Source organism: Solenopsis invicta, chromosome 4 (assembly GCF_016802725.1).
Source record: "Solenopsis invicta isolate M01_SB chromosome 4, UNIL_Sinv_3.0, whole genome shotgun sequence".
Taxonomy (NCBI): domain Eukaryota; kingdom Metazoa; phylum Arthropoda; class Insecta; order Hymenoptera; family Formicidae; genus Solenopsis; species Solenopsis invicta.
This window is the reverse complement of record NC_052667.1, coordinates 26,204,192-26,226,572: the sequence shown is the minus strand read 5'-3', so window position 1 is coordinate 26,226,572 and position 22,381 is coordinate 26,204,192. Positions and strand designations below refer to the sequence as shown.

Sequence of the window (22,381 nt, the reverse complement as noted above, 5' to 3'; positions counted from 1 at the left end):
TAATCGTATTTGTACAGGCAGCAGATACTACCGTTCAGTTATCCAAAGTATTTCGGTACAGATGTATATTGTTCAAAAATTACGAAGCATTATCGTAAAATCATATAAGCAAGTAAATATTTTAAATCTTACATTTTTTGTTTTCATTATAAATTAATATACAACTGTTTGAATATTTGATTAAATAGTAAATGCAGATCCTACTTAATCCTACAATTTACTTTTATTAATCTGCTTTATTATTTGTATACCAGATTTTTTTCAAAAATGAACTAGTGAGACAAGTAGGCCAATTTTATCTTGGCGTTACAAATTACACATGCTAAATAGTCCTAAATGTGATAAATTTTAGAATATTTTTTGACTTCTACTAATACAATTAATTTATAAGCAATATTAAACCGACTGAGTCTTTTTTGAAAAAATCGGTCTTTTTATTTCTGTGCTAATACGAAGTGAAAACGTTAAAAAAAAATACAAAAAAAGTTTTATGGTTTTCTATGTACTTTATAAATTCAATCAGATTTTTCGGAAATGTCATTTTCTTCGAAGTCTCTCTTCCCCTTCTGAATTTAAAGAGCTTGAAATTTCATCCCCTTAATGATCGTATGAGTACGTATAAAAAAATATAAAACATGTGTTTCTTATTTTAGAGTACAATATATTCAAAGCTTATCAAAATTGAAGTGTAACACTTGGGTAGGTTTACTTGTGAGATTTGAACTTGGGATTTCTCGTTTTCCTTCTTAGCACATTAATAAGTCCTGCACCACTGTTCCATTACTATCACAGTTATTCCGATTGTATGCTTAATCTGCCGTACATAAATTGTAAATATGTAATTGTTATAACTTATTTGTAGTAAAATCTATACAACTATGTAATTGTAGTTGAGGATCGAGGTGCTATTTCACTACATATAAATTAATATTTTGTTATACAAATAATGTTATCGTGGTAATACAAACTATTCTTTTTATAATTACTGCAACTAAAATTTTAATTGCAATAACCTATAAAATAGTTTATTGAATTATGTGTATTAATTTTACATATAAAATTTTTGTAATTGTCATTACTATGAATTTTTCTCTGAGTACAACTTACCCCATTCTTGGAGCTGTTTGATACACAAGGAAAGACATTAATTTATTTGTTTTTACTTAAAATATTATTGGATAGTATAATATAGTATCTAGTTACTGATTATGATTTTGTTTTTCCGACAAATTTCTGACAACTAATTGGTTCCTTTTCAGTTTCGAATTTTTATGGAAAAAACAAAGTTTTGTCCATAAAAATTCGAAACTGAAAAGGAACCAATTAGTTTAATCTTCTCTGTTCAAGTAATTTGCTACTCTACACTAAAAAACATATCAATCAAACATTTAATTAAATAATGATCAAATAAATTTTATAATTGTTGGTACCAAAAACTTAGTTACATTTAACAAACTATTTGATTATAGTTACATAAAATCATTATTAAGGCTACAGATTGTATGAAACAATGTATCAAAACAATTACATATTTAGTAATTATAAATAAAATTCATTTTAACACACACATACACACTATTTAACTAAGTGTCTATCTCACCAAATATTGTTCTCAATGTATAAGAGTAAAAATAAAATTTACTTTTGCAAGATTGAATAGGACATCTATAAAATTTTCTATTCTAGAATGGCAAATCGTTCGAATAATTGTACAAGCTCAATTTTCACTCTTTTAGAGCAATCTTTCACTCTACGAGATTTAGAGAGTGACAGAAATCACGGCTGCCGGTTTGTGTTAGGTCAAAGTCTATCGTTTTACGAACAAAACGAGTCTATTCTCTAGAAGTGGTTGTCGAGGAAATAAAGAAAAATCGACAGGCGAGAAAGAGGGAGGAAGAGAGAGAGAGAGAGAGAGAGAGAGAGAGAGAGAGAGAGAGAGAGAGAGAGAGAGAGAGAGAGAGAGAGAGAGAGAGAGATCGACCTCGAAGAAGTGCCCCGCGGTGTCGGATTACGATCGTCCCACGCGTCCGGCTTTTAGCGTCTTCATTCGTAGATACGAGGGAAGGAGAGAGATCTCTTTCATCGCCGCCGAGGTAGCAGTCGATCTTGCGCGAGATGATGATTCGACAAAAAGGAGAAACTCTAGACACGATAATTCCATCTTGTGCGAGCGCGGCGCAAGTCCTCACCGCGCGGAAACGTTAAAACGCCAAGACCCTCTTTTTTTCTTCATTACACAAGATCCTTTTTCATACAGAACGTTCACCTATCCCACGATACAACGCCGCTCGTCGCTTCTTCGCGGAAATCCATCGTCGGTGCGCTCACGAGTTTCGTGATTTAAACGCGCTTCACGACGATTCCTTAATGGACAGCAATGTTTTTCTTCTTTTTTTATTTCTGTCGTCGACGAGTTAACGATACTTTACGGCACGGAACGGGTGTATCGTCGATCCAATTACCTCGTTCTGTTCCGCGGCGCGTGTTCGACCGCTGAAATCGTCGGTTTTGTCGCGATCCTCCTCCGGAGGATGACAAAACGAACGTTCGCCATGCGGGGCCGCGGGGGATGACGGACATCCTCCTCTTTTTCATCAACAAAAGACTCGGTATATGATAATTCGAGATAAAAAACGAGCCGTGGCGAACCGAGCGTGATGAGTCGCGCCAGGGTCTCGGAGGGGGAGTGAATCCTGTTATACGTTTTAACGCATCGTCCGTTCGCGTTAAGATAGCGCGTTAACAAAGTACCGCGTGCCACCACTAGGATAGAGACCTGCCAACGAGACCTGGGCTCTCGACGATCTAATTAAGATTCCGTTTCGTCTTGGAAGCCGTCCTCTCATAATGGGGCGAACGCGGGGGTAAGGAGGACGAGGAGAGATTCATCGGGCCGGATAGAAACGTCACGCGGGGATTCTCTTGACGGGTCTCGGCGCGGCCTGAAACGATCGCCAGGTACAACATATCTACCCGCATAATTACACCTCGAAACGGATCATCTCTCCCGTCTCTCCCGGGAGATCGAGAAGGAACGTCGCGCTTGTTAGGCTAACGAACGCGCCGACCCGTCGCGCGCTTCTTTCATGCCACCCCCCCCGCTCCCCTCGTTCCGAGATTGAATCGGCCGACCAGATGGGGCTTCCGCGTCAATTTTCCAGGTTGCGAGCGCTTTTCTCGGAGCATTCTGATCCGCGAGCGAGCGCAGCGCGGATGCGAGTACTAGGATGGGCCAAAAAACCCAAAAGTTCTCTGATCAGGACGGAGTCGAACGGGAAAGTTTGTCTTTTGGCCTCAGAATAAAATCCCCAAAAGTGCTTTTCTGGGCTGTGTTCGAAAATTCTACTCGTTGCGGCGTCGGGCAGAGTAACTTTAAGTGACCGATCAGGATAAAGAAATCTTAGGAAATTTCAAGATTTCTTCATCCTGATTGGTCATTCAAAGTTACTCTGATGAGTAGAATTTTCGAACGCAGCCCTGTTAACTGATATCTTCTGAACCAGAGTTCTTCTGAATCAAGATTCTGGGTCATTAATTAATTTGCTAGGTCCAAAGGCGAAGAGCTGCATTTCCATAAATCCCAACTAGTTCGTCACATTGATGACAATCATATCCCAACTGCGAAGAGAAAGAATTTTCAAGGTGCTAATACTCAAGGCATCTATTTACTCTTTTTCAATGAAAATCTGCTTACTTCTAAGTCGTTTTCCCGGCCCATTATCATTTGCAATGGTTTACAGTTTCTTGTTCTTTGCAGTTTAAATGTGCCAGCAAGCGAAAATTGGTCAATAGATATCGTAATCGACATAAATAGAATCGCATCTGTATGTCTTAATATTTTTGTATTTCGGCTCAAATTTTGAAACTTTGTACCCTCTTACCGGATCATAGAAGATATCAAGTAGCAGAAAAGTGCTTTTGAGGATTTTATTCTGAGGTCGAGAGACAATTTTTTCGCACTACCCCGTTCTGATCAAAGAACTTTTGGGTTCTTCAGCCCCGTTCTAACGGGCATGGGTCCAGCGAAGAAAAACGGAGTGACGCTCGATCAAACTGGCAAGACCAGCCGAGATTCTCTTGGCGAAATCTCTCCTTCTCGCCCTCCCTCTCTCCACCCCGTTGCCTCTGTCACTCGTCCACCCCCGTCCCTCCACCCCACAAATCGCGCTGCCATCTCTTTCATTGTCCAATTGGTAATATCAGCCGCTATTACGCTGTTGAATACATTTAATAGACAAAAGATTGGCAGTGGCTCTCATCGTACCCGTCGCTCTCGCGGCGGCGAGGACCGCGGGCTCTCTCTCCCCCTCCCCTTCCCCAGAATTTCAGTCCGAGAAAATGGCGTTTCGTATCCGCCATCGGCCGAGAGAGTATCGTCGCTGGCGATTTGGTAATAGCGGGAGGGGGGAGGGGGGCTGCTCCGCAGCCTGGCTCGGCATTCAATGACCGGGCAATTGGACAATTGAGCTCAATCATAATAACGCTCATACGCATATTGTGCCACACAGAGACGTTTCGCCCGTTTCGTACCCCGCGCGGCGGTGTTTACTTACCGAAATGTCAGCCCGCCAGCCACCCGAGCGCATCGAAAATATAATCAGGGAACCGTCAACCACACGCTGGAACCCGGGGAGGGAGCCCCGGGGACGGGCGGTATTATGAATCTCCGTTGCGCCCGGCCCCCGGTCTTGACATCTAGGCCGGGTCGCCGCGGCGCGAAACGAGACCCCGTTTACGTGTCGCGCGTTTACGCACGTGGCCCCCGTCCCGCCGCCGAACAAAATTCCAACGAAACTCTCTACTTTCGAGCACGCACCAACTACGGAATATAGTGGAAATCACACCAGCTCACGGTACAAAGCCGTGTCTGTTCGCCAGATGTGGGCCGGTCGAAATTTTCGACCGCGCCTTTCCTCTTTTTGACCAGGGCAACATTAGAACTTTCGGTGTGCCCGTCGGAATCGTTTCCATTGTTTGGAACAATAAACGAACACCCACGCGCCACGTGCTTCGTGTACCGCTCGCTGAATACACCGCGATGTTACGTAATAGTTTCAAGATTGGCGGAATAGAGACACTAATGACGAATGTTCAAAATATTTCGTGTTTATCCCAATGGCAAAAGATTCAGACGTAATTAAATGAAATTGGTGCACAGAAGAATTAGTATCAAATCACTGATCATTGTCTCATATGGCAGAATGTAAATTTTTTTTAAAGTATGTAATAAATTTAAACCAGCATAACTTGCTTGCATGAATAAATTTTGTATATTAACTTATAATAGTTTCATCAAAAAATATTGAATAGAAAATAATATTTTTAAACCAAGAATTAGAATCTTTTAATACTATTATTATCACAACAATTACACAACAACACACTGAAAAAAAGTTTGGTAATAATAATCAAGCACCCAATGAGAGAAGAAAAATCAAAACATTCAGAAACAAACGGTTTCTTCGATATTTATTAGTTATACATTGAGTAAAAGATTGAAAAATTTATTTGTGGATGTAAATTATTTTCATTTAAATAAATCTTTATTTAAATACGGAGAAACAAAATTTTAGTTCTGCCAAATAAATCAATTAATAAGAAAAATGAAATATATTTCACGGAAATGAATATTTTGTTGTCGCAATCAAATTTGTTTATAAATATCCAAGAAAATGTCACAAGTAACATTTGTTTCTGGATATTTCAACTTTTTTCTCAGTGTAAAAAAAATTTAGCTTATGATGACGGAATATATAGTACAATTCTGTAAAATATATCTCGCTTTTCTTATTAATTGTAAAAAAAGTTTTATTTAATTTACGCTACAAAAAGTAAATTTACTTGAAATAAACTTACGTTTTTTATAGATACTATTTAATTATAAAGTTGATCTTTACAAGCAAATAGTATTTATTTATTTATTTATTTTTTTTTTGAAGATTACATTTACGTTTCAGAAACAAACTTTTATTTGTTAGGACAAAAATTATTTCCAATTTACAACTAATTTGCATTGCATCATGCAACGTAGCAGGTCTGACGAATTAAGTGTGTCATTTAATGTCTTTTTAATAACAATTGTAATATTGAAATAAAAATATATTTTGCTGAAATTTATAATTATAAAATTTATTATAATTATAAATAAGATTTTCTACTTGTGCTTACATATGAGACAATAATTGTAGATTTCTTTATACTAACTTTTTTTCTGTGACAATTTGCGTCACTACTGCGAGGATAAATGGTCGCTGTCTACGCGCGACACGCACCACCGATAATTATGCCCATGTGGGATATAATTATCGTCGCGCTGCCGTGTAATTAATTGCCGTGCATGTTTCTCCGTCGACGATTTGCGCTTTACAATTTTGGAGGCCGAGCAAATAATCTTATGTATGGTCACGCTTCTCTTGAACATCGATGACTGCAACCGAGTGGCAGCGGTTACGATTTAAATAGCGGTGATATGTATGCACGTGGCGTTTTCCTTCACGAAGTTTCCCGAGAATGCAAGCGCCGGTAATTAAATCGTAGCTACGAGGCCTAGGAGCGACGTGACTGGAAATAAATAGGATCAAACACCCCATTTGAAAGCTTGACAGAAAGTCAACGTTTCCTGGTATAGATTTCACAAAATGCCACTACGCAGCGCCAATCGGTCGTCCGTATATTAACACGGAACATACACGTCGTGCCAATTTCTTTTAACACTACAAGTACCAAGCGGTTATTACTGACAATTACTATTTTCTACGCGGTAGAAAACATTTTGCACTTCTTTTAAGATCACAGTAGTCCTCGTTAAAATTTTTATATTAAATTTTTAATATATTTGAGCGCTACATTTAAATATTTTGTATTAAATTAATATTCAACGTTATTTTGCGTTGAATAACAATTTAAGGGTAAATGAACAAATAACAAAGTAATGTAGTTTAATTCTAAAATAAATAAATAAAATGTAAAATATAAAATGGTAATTTAATATATTGCATTAATTTGAATGCAGACAATATTCTTTTGCAATTAATTTCCAAATTGCATCAAAGTATCACATATTTTGTATTAACTTTTATATATTTGTGTTACTTTAAATTAAAATGTAATCATGTTGTGTTAAATTAACACAAAGTTTGAACAGATGTTTGAAACAGGCCGTACATGTTAAAATTAACATGAGTTTTCCAACTGTGTAAATTAATATTATATATTTTGCCGGTAAAAAATAAGATTCTAAAATTCATTAATTTTTTAATAATTGTGCTCTTTATATTTGGCTTTTAATTATATCACATTTCTTCACTTTCATATAGTATTATTTTTTTATCCTTGCGCTTGATTCTTCTAGTAAGTAAAAAAATTTCGGTACACAGTTGAAAAATTTGTTAAATTTAATATATAGATATTGTATGTCTCAAAGGATCCATTCAATTTTTTGTGTTTATTTAACTCAAGATGAATATGTAAAAAATAACACAAATATTATGTACGAAATTGACACACGAAATTGTGGAAGCATATTTCAGTGAAATTAATATTTATATATTGCCACGTACATTTCATTCATTTCTTAGAATTAACGTTTCAAATCTACGTTATGTTTAAGTCATTTATTTATATTTTCCCAATAAATTGTGTTCTTTTGATACTATGAAATGTTGTACATCAATTTAACACAAAATATTTAAATAACATAGTAACATTATGTTATTCAAATTGAATTAACATTCATGTCGAAAATTTAATATGAAAACTTTAACAAGAATAACTTTTAACATAAATACAAAATATTTTCTATTGCAACTCTCTAGTGTTAACACTTTTAGACGTAGAAATAGATGTAGAAAGCTAAAAGGAGTTAATATATGCAGAATAATCGGTTGTCGAGTTGGAAATATTTCCTCTAGGCATCCCCCGGAGTTTCTGCGCGCTATTCGTTTTTCGCGTTCGTACTTCCGCTTTCGCTGACTTCCTCGTCGAACCTCGCGCCGCTTCTTCCTTCGCGCTATTTTTCACTTCGCGCTATTCGCACTAGCCGCGCCTCATCCAACTTGTTCCTTTTTCGATACAAAAATACCACGGAACGGAATGACGTTACGGACTTCCTTTACACATCTCCGGCTCGCCACGTCCGCGCATCGGGGGGCATCTCGTGGCACTCACTGATTTAATTTGACTCGCTATTTTACTAAAGAAAACGAATTTACCGCGATAATAATGAAATAAACTGTGACACGACAATTTCGTAACTGCGATTTTCCATCATGATTTCTATGTCATTTTCAAACACAATGTTTATCGGGATGTCCATTGTGCAATCAAGCTTTTATCTTCCTGTGCAAATATTCCAAGAAATCCTCGTGAATCGGCTGCTTCTATGAATTAAACGCTCTGAGAATATAATTCGACTAAAGCATTAATAAGCGGCACGTTCCACGTATTGATCTCTGAATCGTTTATGTACGCAAATACGATTTAAATTCTCTTCTTCTCATTTCAGGAATGCGAACGCATAACAAGTGTTTGAATGGCGTTTCGATCATTGTTAGAAAAATGAATGTTTAATTTTTCCAATGCAGAAAAAACTTTACTGCAGTGTCTATTATAAAAATTTAATTAAATCGGAAAATATAATTTTATGTTGGACTATTAAAATATAATTTCGTAGGACACTCAAGCATGATAATGTTGCTAGGAAAACGTTTGACATTCTAGCAATCAGCTTAATCGTTCAATACCTTAATGGTTCAATACAAATTATACTGTAATTAACATTTTTTTTAGCGTTAGTTTTCAATTTGCTCAATGTATTATATATTTCGCAATTGGCTTTAAAGACTCGAAAAAACTGATTTTTTTTTTGTAACTTTTCCGCGGATTTTTTCATTCCTTTTTCCAAGGTAGAAAAATTTATTGAAAAAATTTACTGCTATATTTGCTTCTTTCCGTAAAGAAAATGATTGCGTATTGGGTGTCGTACACCCAAATTATTTACAAAAATACCTAGCATTCATAAATCGTTCCCTCCTTCTCTTCTGAATATTTTGGACATATTCAACTTCGCAATTTTCGCACCTATTTAATCTTCTTCTTGACCTTCTGTCATATCAATTAAAAAAAAAACTTGTTCAAATTTTATGCATTACGTACCGAGATATATGCAATTGAAAATGGTCGGGTGACGTACATCCATGTGTAGCAAAATATTGAATCCAATATAGCGTGTCGGCTGAAGGTTAACATATTAACTTTATTTAATTAAAGTTACATCCCAAATAACACACAAGTACAGGTTTAAAAGCTCGAGAAAATTGGAGCTTTTCAATTTTTCGCGGATTTTCTCAGTTCCTTTTCAAAAGAAAGCAAAATTTATTGGAAAAATTTGTCTTGTAGATGAATCGAGAAAATTCGCAGAAAAATGAGAAAAAAATGATTTATTTGTCGAGCTTTTAAAACTTAATACAAAAATGTAAGGCCTAAAAGAGGCCTAAAAGACATCTAAGGAATATCTTTATGATGTATTTTGAACTTTTGTGCAGAGTTGTTAAGCATTAACACTATTCTTAAAAAATTACAATAAATACATTATGGTGTACAATATAATGTTATTAAAATACTCCGTAAAAAGGCTTTGATACACTTTCCAAAATTTAAAAATTGTATAGTAAGTTAATATTTACTACTGTAACGAAAAAAGGCTGATTTAACTTTAAATTAGTTTTTCGTATAAATAAATAGAAGTGCGTTATAAACAGCAAAAACAGCAATTTCGCGTAAAAAAGAAAACCAAATTTTGTGGCGTTTTTTCAGCGATTTGAAAAAAAGCAGTTTTTTAAAAATTACAGTCGCAATAAAAATATCATTATTATTATTATTATTATTATTATTTTCAGATCCGTTGTGTTTCAGCAAAATCGTTCTTTCCGAACGAATCTTTCAGTGACGAATTGTAAGAGTTACGTTATGTATTCTTACCCAGCCGAATTAGTCTCGCGTCCTTACGTCCTTGCGCAAGTCCGACGTCCAGGATAGCGAGGATCCCGAAGATTACGCATATCCTCGTCGCCATTTCGACTCGGGCTCGACACCGGGCGTACGCAGTTAATGTAATCGTGGCATGGGTGACTTCCTGAAATAGAAACCGTGAAAAGTTTATTTATCTTTCCCTCTACACCGGAATAAAATAGCACGTGGACGGAATATGCTTTTCAACGCCTTTTTCAATCGTAACTTTCGATTCGGTCGCAAGCACTGGACGGAAACGATGAAAAAGGGAAAGGAAGGGTGATTATGTAAATGGCAAAAGCTGAGAGAGAGGGAGAGGGAGAGAGGGGGAGAGAGAGAAAATATTCGGCAATCCAAACAAACTCGCAATTACATCGGCATTAATAATAGACGAGCAAAATGCTCATTTGCCTCTGCGCTCCCGCCTTTCCATCGGCCGCCCGACCTCGTATTTTTTTCTTCATTTCGCGAGGAGAGTCTCCCGTCGCTTGGCCGACGGCCAAACCCCGAAAACGCGATGCACTCACCGAGGACACGCCGACCACAACGATTTTAGACACGGCCGTGCTGAAATACGGCCCTGAGAGTATCAGCGTGCGAGTCAAAACGCACACGCTTTACGCACGTGCTTCCCGTCCGGGAACGACGCGACTGCGTTCGTTGCTTTTAACGCGAGACTCGAAGTTGCCGTCGTAAATCGCGGTGCACTGAAGAAAGGAGTTTAATAGTAATAAATAAATTAACAAGAATTAACAAGGCTCGAGAGAATTATCAATCAACTGTACATAGATTAATGACAATTTAGAACCAACGTGTGTTATTCGTGTGTTCGTAATGTATTATTAATATATTAGTGAAAGCTACAATGTAAACGTTTCAGATTTGTCCCTATATAATAGGCTCAATTTAATTGTTATATAAAATTAATATAGACTTACAGTTACACAGGGCAGGGAAACTGATGTTGATGGTTCGAGTCGCTATGATCTTATGAACCATTGGGTTACTTCTATGTGTATAACACGTAGTGAAACGGAATATTATTTGTTTGTACATAATTCTGACAAGTATAATGAGTCAAGGAGAGCAGTGTATATTTCAGTTTGTAAATTTGTTTTCGTTTATGGATATGTACTGGCCTTCCGAAATTAGCCTCTTATTTAGAAATTTTTCTTCATCAAAAATTTCTATCACATTTCAATCTGTATGCGGCATGTTAATTTCGTGTTCCGTAATCACTGAGTGTTAATCGGTATTTTTATTTATATGATTCCTGTACTGATTCGTTTTACTCTAGTTTTTGACTAGTCTGCCCAACTTATGATCCTTGCAGCTAATTTTGTGTACCACGATTGAATGTAAATTCTGTGTTGTAAATGTAAAATTTTGCAAGCTTATCTGTTTGTATCTTGATGAATTTACTCTACTTAAATTAATAAATATTTAAAAATTACTATTATATTAATAATTTTTTAATACTGTATAATTAAAAGTGATTAAATTTATTTAAACTCTTGTGTATGCTATGCGTATTGCAGAATTTTTGAAAAAGTTTTTGAATTGTTCAGGTATAATATATTAATACTAAGAATTATTTGAAAAAAAGTTTTCACTTCTTAACAGTATTATATATGTAGAAACAATTTGACAGTTCACAAGTTTATAACGAATTGAACCATTAACGTCTCTCTAGTTAAGATTTTCAACGTTGTATAATTGTTTACATTATTTTATAATTAAATGGTACAACACCTAGAATTGAATCTTTCTTAACATAATTTCAATAATTTTTACTATAAATCATTAAAAGTTATTACGTAATATATTGTACTGCAATACAAATCTAATAATGAGAAACATTATAATATATTAGGCAAATTCACGAGTTGAACATATAAAGATTGTAGTTATATAATAAAACTCAATGGATTTATTTCGGTACACCATGGTCATGGTCGTAAATTTATTAAGAATTATTGGTAAATAACGCTACAGTCTTCTTATATTCAAATAACTATTCAAATAAATCCGTTGTGTCTTATCAATAATTTTTAATAATTTTAAACGTAAATCACGTGAAATTATTTAAATATTGGCATTATCCGAAAACTTAAAAGTAAAAATACCTATAATAATGAAATTTTACTAAATATTTAATAAGCATCACCAAACGGTCACTAATATTATTATGTTTGATAATAATTCCTAAATACTTAAAAAAATAAAATCATTTTTTGTCATATTAATAGCGACTATTTAATTAGCATTATTTCACTTAATTTGCTAGCTATTACTAAACTCTTTTTTTCAATGTACGAGTAGAATGATCAAGCTGAACAAACAATACAAGAACTATGCATTTGTATTATGCTATACTCCATCTTTTACTATTCTTCTACATTTACGTATCATGAAATAATTATTAAGCCTTTACATTATCTGCAAAGAAAGAGAATCATTTTACGTAGGTTGTAATATATCATAACACTACTCGTATTGACAAATCGATTTAACTCACGATGGTCTCGTTAATAATAAGAATAAAAAAAATTGTAATATAGCGCAAAGACGTAACAGAGTGCGAGCAAATTATCTTCTCTCACTTTTTTTCTATCTTCCGGTGCGTAAATCCTCGCACGGAGATAATAGATAAAATAGATAAAATTCACCTGCAGATAAACGGAAATATACGGCGCTACTCGTACACTTAACGAGTCACTCTATCGTGGCTTTTAATGTATAGAAGTATGTGAGCTTATCCAACGATAAGATCACAGACTGTCAACTTCAACATGATTAAGTCGGCCACACACATTCAAGTAAACTTGTTATGCATGAGCAAGCACACTCGTCAACTCTATCGGAACGTGTACATGACAAAACTGCAATTATTTTGGCTTGTGCGAGCGACTTGAGGAAATATGAAAAAGCGTTCAATTTACTTGAGCCAGACTAATTGCAACAGCAAGAATCTATCTTTGACAGTTAATTACATTTCAGTATAAATGGCTAAAATTTATCTTTTTTATGTGTTTTTGTGCGTTAACATAAATTTATACTGTTATATAGATTTTAAGTTTAAAATCAGCACTTAACGTCAGACGTTCTTGTGCAGAGTCTTTGAATTTCAAAAAATCGACTGTCGACCAATCTTACAGAGTTGAGAACGTTCGTAAAATAACGCATTACCATTATCGATACTTAAAGAGTGACGACTGGTTATTTATTTATTTATTTTTTTGTTATTTTTCTGTGAAAAAGTAAAATTTTAAAATTATGTTATTTAATAATTGATATTAAATAATCAATATTAAAATATAATAACTAGTCTCAACATAGCAAGCTATTTTAAATTAAACTTATGTAATAAATCTTCTAATTCTTTATATTAATACATCTCTATATTAACTTTAATTTTTAGTAGTATATTTGAATTATAATTAACAAATGTAAATTTTATGAAAAATTTTCATTGTTAACATTAATATTGCTTCTAATAATGCTGGCAATGACTAGGTGTAGCCTAAAATATATAAAGTATCAACTATTTTTTAATTTAATTATAAAATATGAAAATAAATAAAACTTGTAATTGCTTTTATTGCATGTAATCTTTGATCTGGTACATCATTTACCGTATGTATAATGTGGGAAGAGGTGCCCGAAACTATTGAACAGGCACAAAGATAACAAGAAACTGAAATAACAACAAAAGTAAAAGCTGAATTCATTATCGTTATCGTAAAAGTATAACGACGTTATCGTTACCGTTACAAACAGAAGAAAGTAACGATTATTATTGAAAGAAGTAATTATTGCAACAGTGTTACAAACAATGCGCTACTTTTCAAACCTGCTATTTCACATGTGTTTTCCCCGATTTATCCGACCTCGGGTATTTCGTAAGCGTAACTGTGATCAATGTTTTCTTCTCAAGACATTTTTACATATGCGCTTGTTTTCCTATGTTACCATTAACGACGACTGTTGAAAAGATCGAGGGTAGGTCTCGAATCTCGATTGTTTTCTTTGAAACACCCTAACGATCACGTGGACGTCGTGGATGCGTCTTTCTACCTACTCGGTTCGAGGAAGAATATATATGTTCGTGAGCCGAGGGAAATAAAAAATGACGAATCTAGCGAACGACGATTAATATCCGACCCTTCCTCAGGGGGTCGAAGAATCTCACACGGGTTTCTCGGTGTCGTTCCTCGCCGGATCTCGACGCGTCACCTGTTGCATCGATGAAAGAGAGAAATACGCGCACCCTCGCTCCCGTCGAAGACAGATAGAGAGAGATAGAGAGAGAGAGAGAGAGAGAGAGAGAGAGAGAGAGAGAGAGAGAGAGAGAGTCGGCGTCTCATCTTTCTTGAAAGATCACGGTCGTGAGAACATTTTCCTTCAGCACTTGAAACCAGAAAAACGAGAGAAGGCACTTCAGAACAAGCGAAACTGAAAGGAAATCGTATCGAGACAATAACAAAAAATAAATTCGAAAATTTGACAGTTTTGAAAAGGAAAACCTAACGAACGTCTAGCAACTAAATTACCGCAATAAAATATATTCCGTCATTGTTTCATAATAGTTCAATCGCAAATTCGTACGAATTAAATCTAAAAAACATCAACCAATTAAAGATGATCCTTATTGATCATAGATACTCGTTCCGAAAAGTCGAGAAGACCAGTTTTGATCCCTAGCTGAATGTGATTCTCTACAATATTTTGGGGGAAGGGATTTTTATTGGCATCAGTGCCAAATTAAATGTTTGGTAGCATAACATTAAAGTGATTGCAGTCAATTGAAGAATAGTAATATACCACAACCTAAACATTTATATTTATATTGTGATATTGCTGTTCTGTTTTAATTTAAGAACTGCAAAATCAAAATTAATGGTGCGTAGTTCCAAGAACTAGAATCTGTATATAAAAGATCGTATAAAAAAATATTATTTGAGTTCCAAAATCCTGTTATGACATTTTCTTGATTTTAATCATGTTATATATGTCACGATCGTATCCCAATTATTGATATGTTTTGTCATATTTGTGTTCTCAGCAATTTTATTTACTGCTATAGCTGAAAAAATGTGTAATATTATTGTTGGCATATCGTTTTTTTTTTTTTTATTATTTCCTCTTTTTATCCTTTAGGGAAAAAGATTGAAAGAATATTTAAAAAATCTGCAATTCCTCAATACTAGTATTTTTTCCATAAATTTGTAGTTTTTCTATTTATTTCTATTCAATTTTGCATATTAACTCATATCTTTGTTATTATTTGCATTTGATTAAAGTTATTGTTATTATTATTATTATTACTATTATTATTATATTTACTGACTTTGTGTTAAATTTAGCGACAAACGCGTCTTCTTTCACAGAAAGCGTATATTTATTTCAATTTGTTCGTATTTCGTGCGTATCTCATTCGCTGGCACTCGGTCGAAAGTAAATTATGTGGGATGTCGTCGATATTAGAGAAATTTCATATTTCGGTGCTGCGCGCTAATAAATCACCGATTTTAGGTACGCGTGGGCCGCGGAATTTCAAGCGAAACGCAGTCGGTCGGAGTAAAACACAGCCGAAAGGGTTGCACACTACTTTATAAATAACCGACCGCGTAGGACGGAATATGTACGATTCTTGGTAATACATGGACGTAATTAAATCGAGTATTCTTCCGACTATGACATACCTGCACGTTCGTTTTATGTTACCATACGTCAACGTAACATTCCAGATTCGGTAGAATGCTCATTTGATAATCAAATCGCATCCAGAAAAAGAATTATTATCAAATCAGCAGTCACTGTTTTATACATAAGTGTATAAAATCTTTAGTAAGTTTAATAATTTCAAAATATTATACATATTTTTTTATTTCAATTTTATAATAATCATCTAAAGAGCATCATATGATTGCTTTAATAATTATAGTATTAAAATATAATAAAAAATAATAGTTAACTAATAAAACAATAGTTAATATTAAACTATAAACAAAATAATATAATAGTATTAGAAAAATTGTTCTTGGCTTGAAGATATTGTTATTTCTCTTATTCGATTTTTTCTCCTTCTCGTAAAAATTAATATTATATGAAAATATATATATTTTCCTTAATAAAAATTATTTGTTCAAGTATTTTATTTTCTTGCTTACATACACGGAAGGACCAATTTTGGTGAAATACAGATCTGAAAATAAATATGTTGAACCGTTAAAAAAATTAACTTGAACAGGTTGCGAGAATGTCAAAATTTTTTGCAGCAGCGTTATCATGCTTGAATGTCTTACGTAATAACTTTGATAGTATAACATAAAACTATTTTCTGATCTGTATTCAGCTAAATCTTTAGATACTACAGTAAAATTGTTCTTTCTGTGTATGAAATGATTACTAAACAGAATATTTTAGTTTGATAGCAGTTTTTTTTTGTGCGGCGCTCTTAATTTATAGCTCCTAATTTACAGCGAAACGCGCGAGAAGCATTCCGTATCACCTTAGTCTATAGCTGTTAGCTATTTTACGATCGTATTTGCGGTTAACGCTGAGGATCTTGATCGCAAGGATATCAAGCGCCGACGAGGAATATCATTGCGAGCGTCAACGGAGACACAGCGCGGTATTCAGGAATGCATTCATAAAGTAAATCTGACGTCACGTAGAGTTTAGTGCTCGATAAATTAGGCTGGTGTATACGCCAATACTCCTTTCGCGTTTAATTAGCGCCGATGCGTTCGCGTTCGAACGTATCGGGCTATTCGGCTATAAATCCGCACTCATTTCCTTAACGGCTGGTCATAATCTCGTGATTAGCCGATTAATGGCCTTTATCTTGCCAATTTCATCTCAATCGAGGATCAAAACACTATTTCCAGGCGCGTGAAACACGCCGCTATCTAATCAGTAACCGCGCCAAACATTCCCTTGAGTACACGCGATATTTTATAAGCGAAAGAGCAGCATCTTCAGCGTCTAATTAATCCGGAAGTTAACATTTCCAGTTTGCTTTATTATCACGCGACATTTACAGCTTCGTAGGCAGGAAGAATTTAACAGCTATAAGATTAATCGCGAGCTTTGACATCTATCGTACTTCTTTTTTTTTTAAGTCTTCAGGAATTCGCGGTTGGTTCAACGTCGCGGAAGATTTTCTTAGACGACCGGTTTATCGGCTTCCAAGCTGTTAGAGATCTCATAAAGCTCTCGCAATGAGCATCGTTGAACGCTTACCCTTTCCCATCGAGTCAAATTGGATCAAATTGAATTATGATACTCCGCAGTCCGCGTATCTCGTGCAAATGGAAATATTGCTTTCCTTATAAGAAAAAGAGATCGTTGTTTTACGATTCTTTAACGAGATTTTACTCGAAATTCATGCCAACTTTCCGATCGCGCATACAGGAATATTTCGAGTTTCGTTTTACAAAAAACACAAAATTATACAGATGATACGTGTACCTTTATTCTGCATAAAACGATTCATCTAATCGAACTCGACTCGGCATTGATTCTATTATCATTTCTCGTTGAAAAAATCGCAAGTCATTAACAAAATCTTGTACAAATTAGACGAAAATATATGTTTGATAGAGTTTAAAAACGTGGCGTAAACTTTTATCACGAAACATACGCGCACATTACCGTCGTTCTAAAATATCTTTGTCGTCTTATTTTTCGTAGCGTTCTTAAGTAAAAAAAATTAAATTAAAGAATAAATTTGGTTTTTTTATTTTTTCCCGAAATGATAGGATTGTGACAGATAATTTATTTAGAATTCTTAAATGTGAAGGGGATCTTGAAACTATTGGCGTAGAGAGAAATGAAAGCGACATTATCTTAAAAGAAAAAAATCTGGCAAGGAAAAACTAGAAAGAGTCGATTTTTTCCCAAAATTTTCAGACATTTTTTCAGACTAAGATTGAAAATTTATGACTATACATATACATTGGCCTAAGAACACTATTCCTGATCACGAAACTATGTCTTCTAAGTATGTACATGCTTGACGAACGGAAAAAGCTCGCTCATATCGAATCGATACGAGCTTTAAGGACGCTTAAAAATTATCTCAAATTAGTTCATAAAAGCTCTCATAAAATAGAATGTGAGCTTTGCGCCGCGCCGTGGTAAACATTTGTTCCTTTCGAGATCGGCACGTGAACGGTAGGCTGTCATAAATCGGCCCGAGAACGGTCGAATGGAATACATCTTAACGGTCTCTTTCTTTCTCTCTCTCTTTCTCTCTTTCTGCCATGATACATCATAAAGAATAGTAGGCTTCGACCGAGAGTTAAACCCTAGAACAAGCGCGTCTGGTTCTCGTCGAAATCGTAACGAAAACCGTGCTCACGTTTTCTCGCCTTGTACCCATCGACACGATCGTACCGCACATATACGTATACACACGCAAGGTCTTTTCCTCCTGTAATTTAAAGCACGGTGCATCGAACGCCTGGATTTCTCCCGACGAATACGATTCCATTAGCGGGGATGTAAATCCGGCGTTGCAACAAAGCTTACGAGTTCGCTAAACCCGTCCAGCGCTTTAAAACTTCTGAGATCATTCGCGAGACGGGACTGTATGTGTGAAGGCGATTGGAATAACACAATATCAATTCCGACTTCTACAGAGTTTTACTTTCTGTTAATTGCTTTTTGACATTTATGATAGAATTAGTCCGAAATTCGTATATGTTTAGAAAAGAGAGGTTAAGAATTTTAAGAATTAACAATGAAATTGATTTTTCTAATTAAGAGTTAATGTATGATTGATTTAAAATTGGTATTACGTTTTGACTTTTTATGCAGCATAGAAGCTTGTAGCAAAAGCAACATATGCAATGTTGCTCTTGCTACAAGCTTCTGAGCAGCGTTGCGAAGAAATTGCAAAAACTTTTTTGTAATATTCCAGCAATGTTGCAGCAACGGTTCAAAAATATTGTGAAAAAGAATGCTTTATTCACTAAATCTGAATCGGCGAAAAATTGATTACCAGTGACGTACGTGGGACTGATAAATCAGTAGTTATTTTAATTTAAAAATCAATGAAAAAGTTCTTATTGATCAGTGTATTAATAAATACACTCATAAATACTAAGAAATACACAATAACGATTAATAAATGCACAATAAATTCAATGATTTTTCAGTTCAGATAATCACCGATTACCAGTGGCATGTATGGGATTAATATTCAGAATTATTCACTATAGATAAATAAACATAACATAAAGACCAGTCATCATCCATCGTCATCATTCAGATTTATAGAATATGCTTCATCCGCGAAGATTACGCGTCACATGCGGCAAAGTTCCGTTTCTCGCAATTAAAAGAAAAAGAAACATATAAAATAGAATAAAAGGCGCGTGGCATTATAAGATTTTTATTACATTCTAATGAAATGATTCTTTGTAAAGGCGAGCCTCAATTTTGCTAAAATATAGATCTGAAAATAATTACGATTAAATAATGAACGATTTAAAAAATTGTATCGGGAGGATGTTCAACTTGTTTACTAAAATATCAAAACCGTTAATTACACTACTGCACTAATTGAGAGAAAGATATTTGATACTTGTGACTCTATAGTTGAATATTAAAATAATTATGTTTAGGAGCTTCATTTTTATAATTTATTATTGCTACAACATTAACAATATTAATAAACACTGTATTAAATTAGAAAGAATTTCAACTTAAATTATGGTAATTGTAAACTACTTTTTTGTCAGTACAACACATTGCTGTTATTATTAACATTATAGCAGTAATAGCTATACAAACGGAGCTCTCAACCACAATTATTTTAACATTCAATTACAGTCATCAAATACTTTTCTCTCAGTGTAATTGTCTAACAATAAGTATCGCGTGTAGCCATCGATAAAATTTGCGTACGAGATGAGACAGTGTATAAAATGTCGGCATATTGAAATTTCAGAAGAAAGTGCCGGTGACGAGTTTAAATTATATCCTCGCCGTCCGTCGACACTACCCGGACCTACGTCACGATAATTACGGGTGGTCGAATCTGTCGGGCGCCCCGTGATGAAACAGGTTGGAGCGATTTCATTCAATTTGTCGAGGGTCGTGGAACACTCCTTCATAGGGATATCGTAGATCTCGTCGTAGATTTTCGACGATAATCACGGGACGGCTACGACCGAGGAAAGACACGGCACTTAAATATTCATGCATAAATAATTAAGGTGCGTTTTTTCGGCTCCTTCAGGAGTACTTTAAGACGGGACTTTTCTTCCATTTTTTTTCCTATTAATTTAACTCTCGAATATTTAATGAGTAAGTGTGATTTTAATATTACTCAAGGCAGGAAATTGAAATGGGATATAATTTACGACGGAAAGAGAGAGAGAGCAAAGTAACCCTCGAGATATAAAAGAGAACGAAAGCGCGGAAATTTATGAACAGCCGCAACTGATAGCAACACAATTTCTTCAGCACGAAATGGCGCCTAATCGAACGTACCTTGATACCTTTGCCGTTATAAAGCTGGTTCGGCCGTCGCCGGCGGTGCGGATCAAAGACGATGGGAGGAGGAGACGGAGATAGAAGAGGTGCATTAGGAGGGTGGATCAAGAGAAAGCATCGAGGAGACGCCAAAGCAAAAAGGTGCCGAAGAGAGCCGTTTTTCTGGAGGGCTTTCTCTCATGTATACTGAAAAAAATGTTTTTTGTGCTCAAGAATAATTATATTTATTTTAACATCATTTCCTTGATTTCAATAAATATTTATTAGCTAGTACAAAATAATTTATTTTTAAACTTGAGAAATGTTTTCTTTAAATCAAGAAAGTTATGTTAAACGAAATATATTTACTTAAACATGAGAACTTTTTTTTCAATGTACATATGGTATTGCTGTGTCAATCGTGGACGCTAAATCGTATAATGTGTAAATCGAAAGCATTCGTAGGGAAAGTGAAATCGTTGCTCGTAGGGAATATGTATAATATGATAAATAGCTTAAATGTCTCAAATAATGGAAATTTGATATTAAGTGCTTTTTTGAATTTGTAAATTACAGATATTGTTACATAACTGTTTATAATTTTACTAATTTTACTAAAAAGAAGCATTTAAGATCGGATTTCCAGTATTTGGCACATTGGCAGTAATTTACTTTATACAATAGAAGTACACTCTCGAACTTTCCTCATTTTCTCAAGTTTCATTCAAATTCAATTTTATTCTCTCGTTTTTAAATCAAAATCAAAACTCATGCTAATTTTTGCAGTGCTAAGTGATTACCAGTGATTATTTATTGTTTTTTTAATAATATACTGATTGTTTTTTTAATAATATACTCCGATTAGCAAGAATATTTCCTTCTTCTTCTAAATCGGGGAATTTATATTGTATATTATTGTATCACTGATAATAGTTATGAGTACAGCATTCTATATCAGAAATAAGTTCTTATATTTACTCTTACTGACTGGAATCAGTTTATTATCACTGAAAGACTGCATGCATCACTGATGCATGCAGTCTTTCAGTGATAGTCGACTACTGACAATTTCATATAATACAATTTATTAAAATTGTTTTCTAAAATGTGAATGGACATTCAAAGTAGGAACGAATCGTTTAAAGTAGATGTTAAATTCGTACCTTCCCCGTCTTCGATTCTTTCTAAGTCATATTCAAAGTCATGTTTTTGTATTCATTCATCTGCGCGAACCGGAAACGAATCGTCTCGAAAGCGAGTTTCGTGACGGGTAAAGATATTACACGAAGAGGGTGTCGACCCCCGAAAAGTAAGCCGCTTAGTGGGCATATCCGTTTTAGCCCTATGGAGTCGCGAGAATTAATAACGACGACGAGATCTTGCGATACACATGGGTGGCCTTGCTCGCACTCTCCTATTTTACGAACATTAAATTTTTCCCGGTTTCTCTCGAACAACACTTCGCTCGCAAATTAGTCCGAAGTGACTTTTATAGTGATTTCTTCTCTTAATTTAATGCAACTTTAATTTATTGCGTAAATCCAAAATCGTGTAAATAACTTTGCGCTCTTTTATTTTGTAAAGGTTTTTTTATTTGATCGTTAGCAGTAACGAATGAGAAAAGTAACGATGCTTTTATAAATTAAAAGTTTTGTGCGGACGAATCTTTCCAACTTGCCGTTCAAGTTCAGTTTTTATAGTCATATAGTCATATAAGCAAACGTATGTATTTCGATTTCTTACTCTTCAGCTACGAAGCTGAGGTTTCATTCCACTTACAGCAAGTTGAATGTATAATATTGCAATTTTGTTAAGTAACGTATCTTATAATTGTATTGTAATTCGTAATGTTATATAATTTTTTACACAAAATGCTTAATCCATT

General features: G+C 34.7%; 1 protein-coding gene and 1 long non-coding RNA gene across 6 annotated transcripts in view; one reads left to right on the top strand and one right to left on the bottom strand.

Annotated features, from left to right (window-relative positions):
* The window catches only part of LOC105196299 (fibroblast growth factor receptor homolog 1), a 73,970-nt gene that overhangs the window by 20,117 nt on the left and 31,472 nt on the right, over positions 1–22,381 (bottom strand). For 3 of the 5 annotated variants that reach the window (XM_011162129.3, XM_011162124.3, XM_011162123.3), the window contains exon 2: positions 9,979–10,132. In XM_011162129.3, coding sequence (XP_011160431.1) covers positions 9,979–10,072 — 94 coding nt within the window. In that variant the 5' untranslated portion in view covers positions 10,073–10,132. Of the gene's footprint in view, positions 1–9,153; positions 9,233–9,978; positions 10,133–10,946; positions 10,965–22,381 lie in introns of those variants that run through there. The other 2 variants (XM_011162130.3, XM_026132713.2) reach the window with 2 other exon arrangements.
* On the top strand, positions 19,788–21,060 carry LOC120357456. The gene is made up of 2 exons (XR_005574462.1): positions 19,788–20,237; positions 20,356–21,060. It is a non-coding gene; the product is annotated as an uncharacterized LOC120357456 (long non-coding RNA).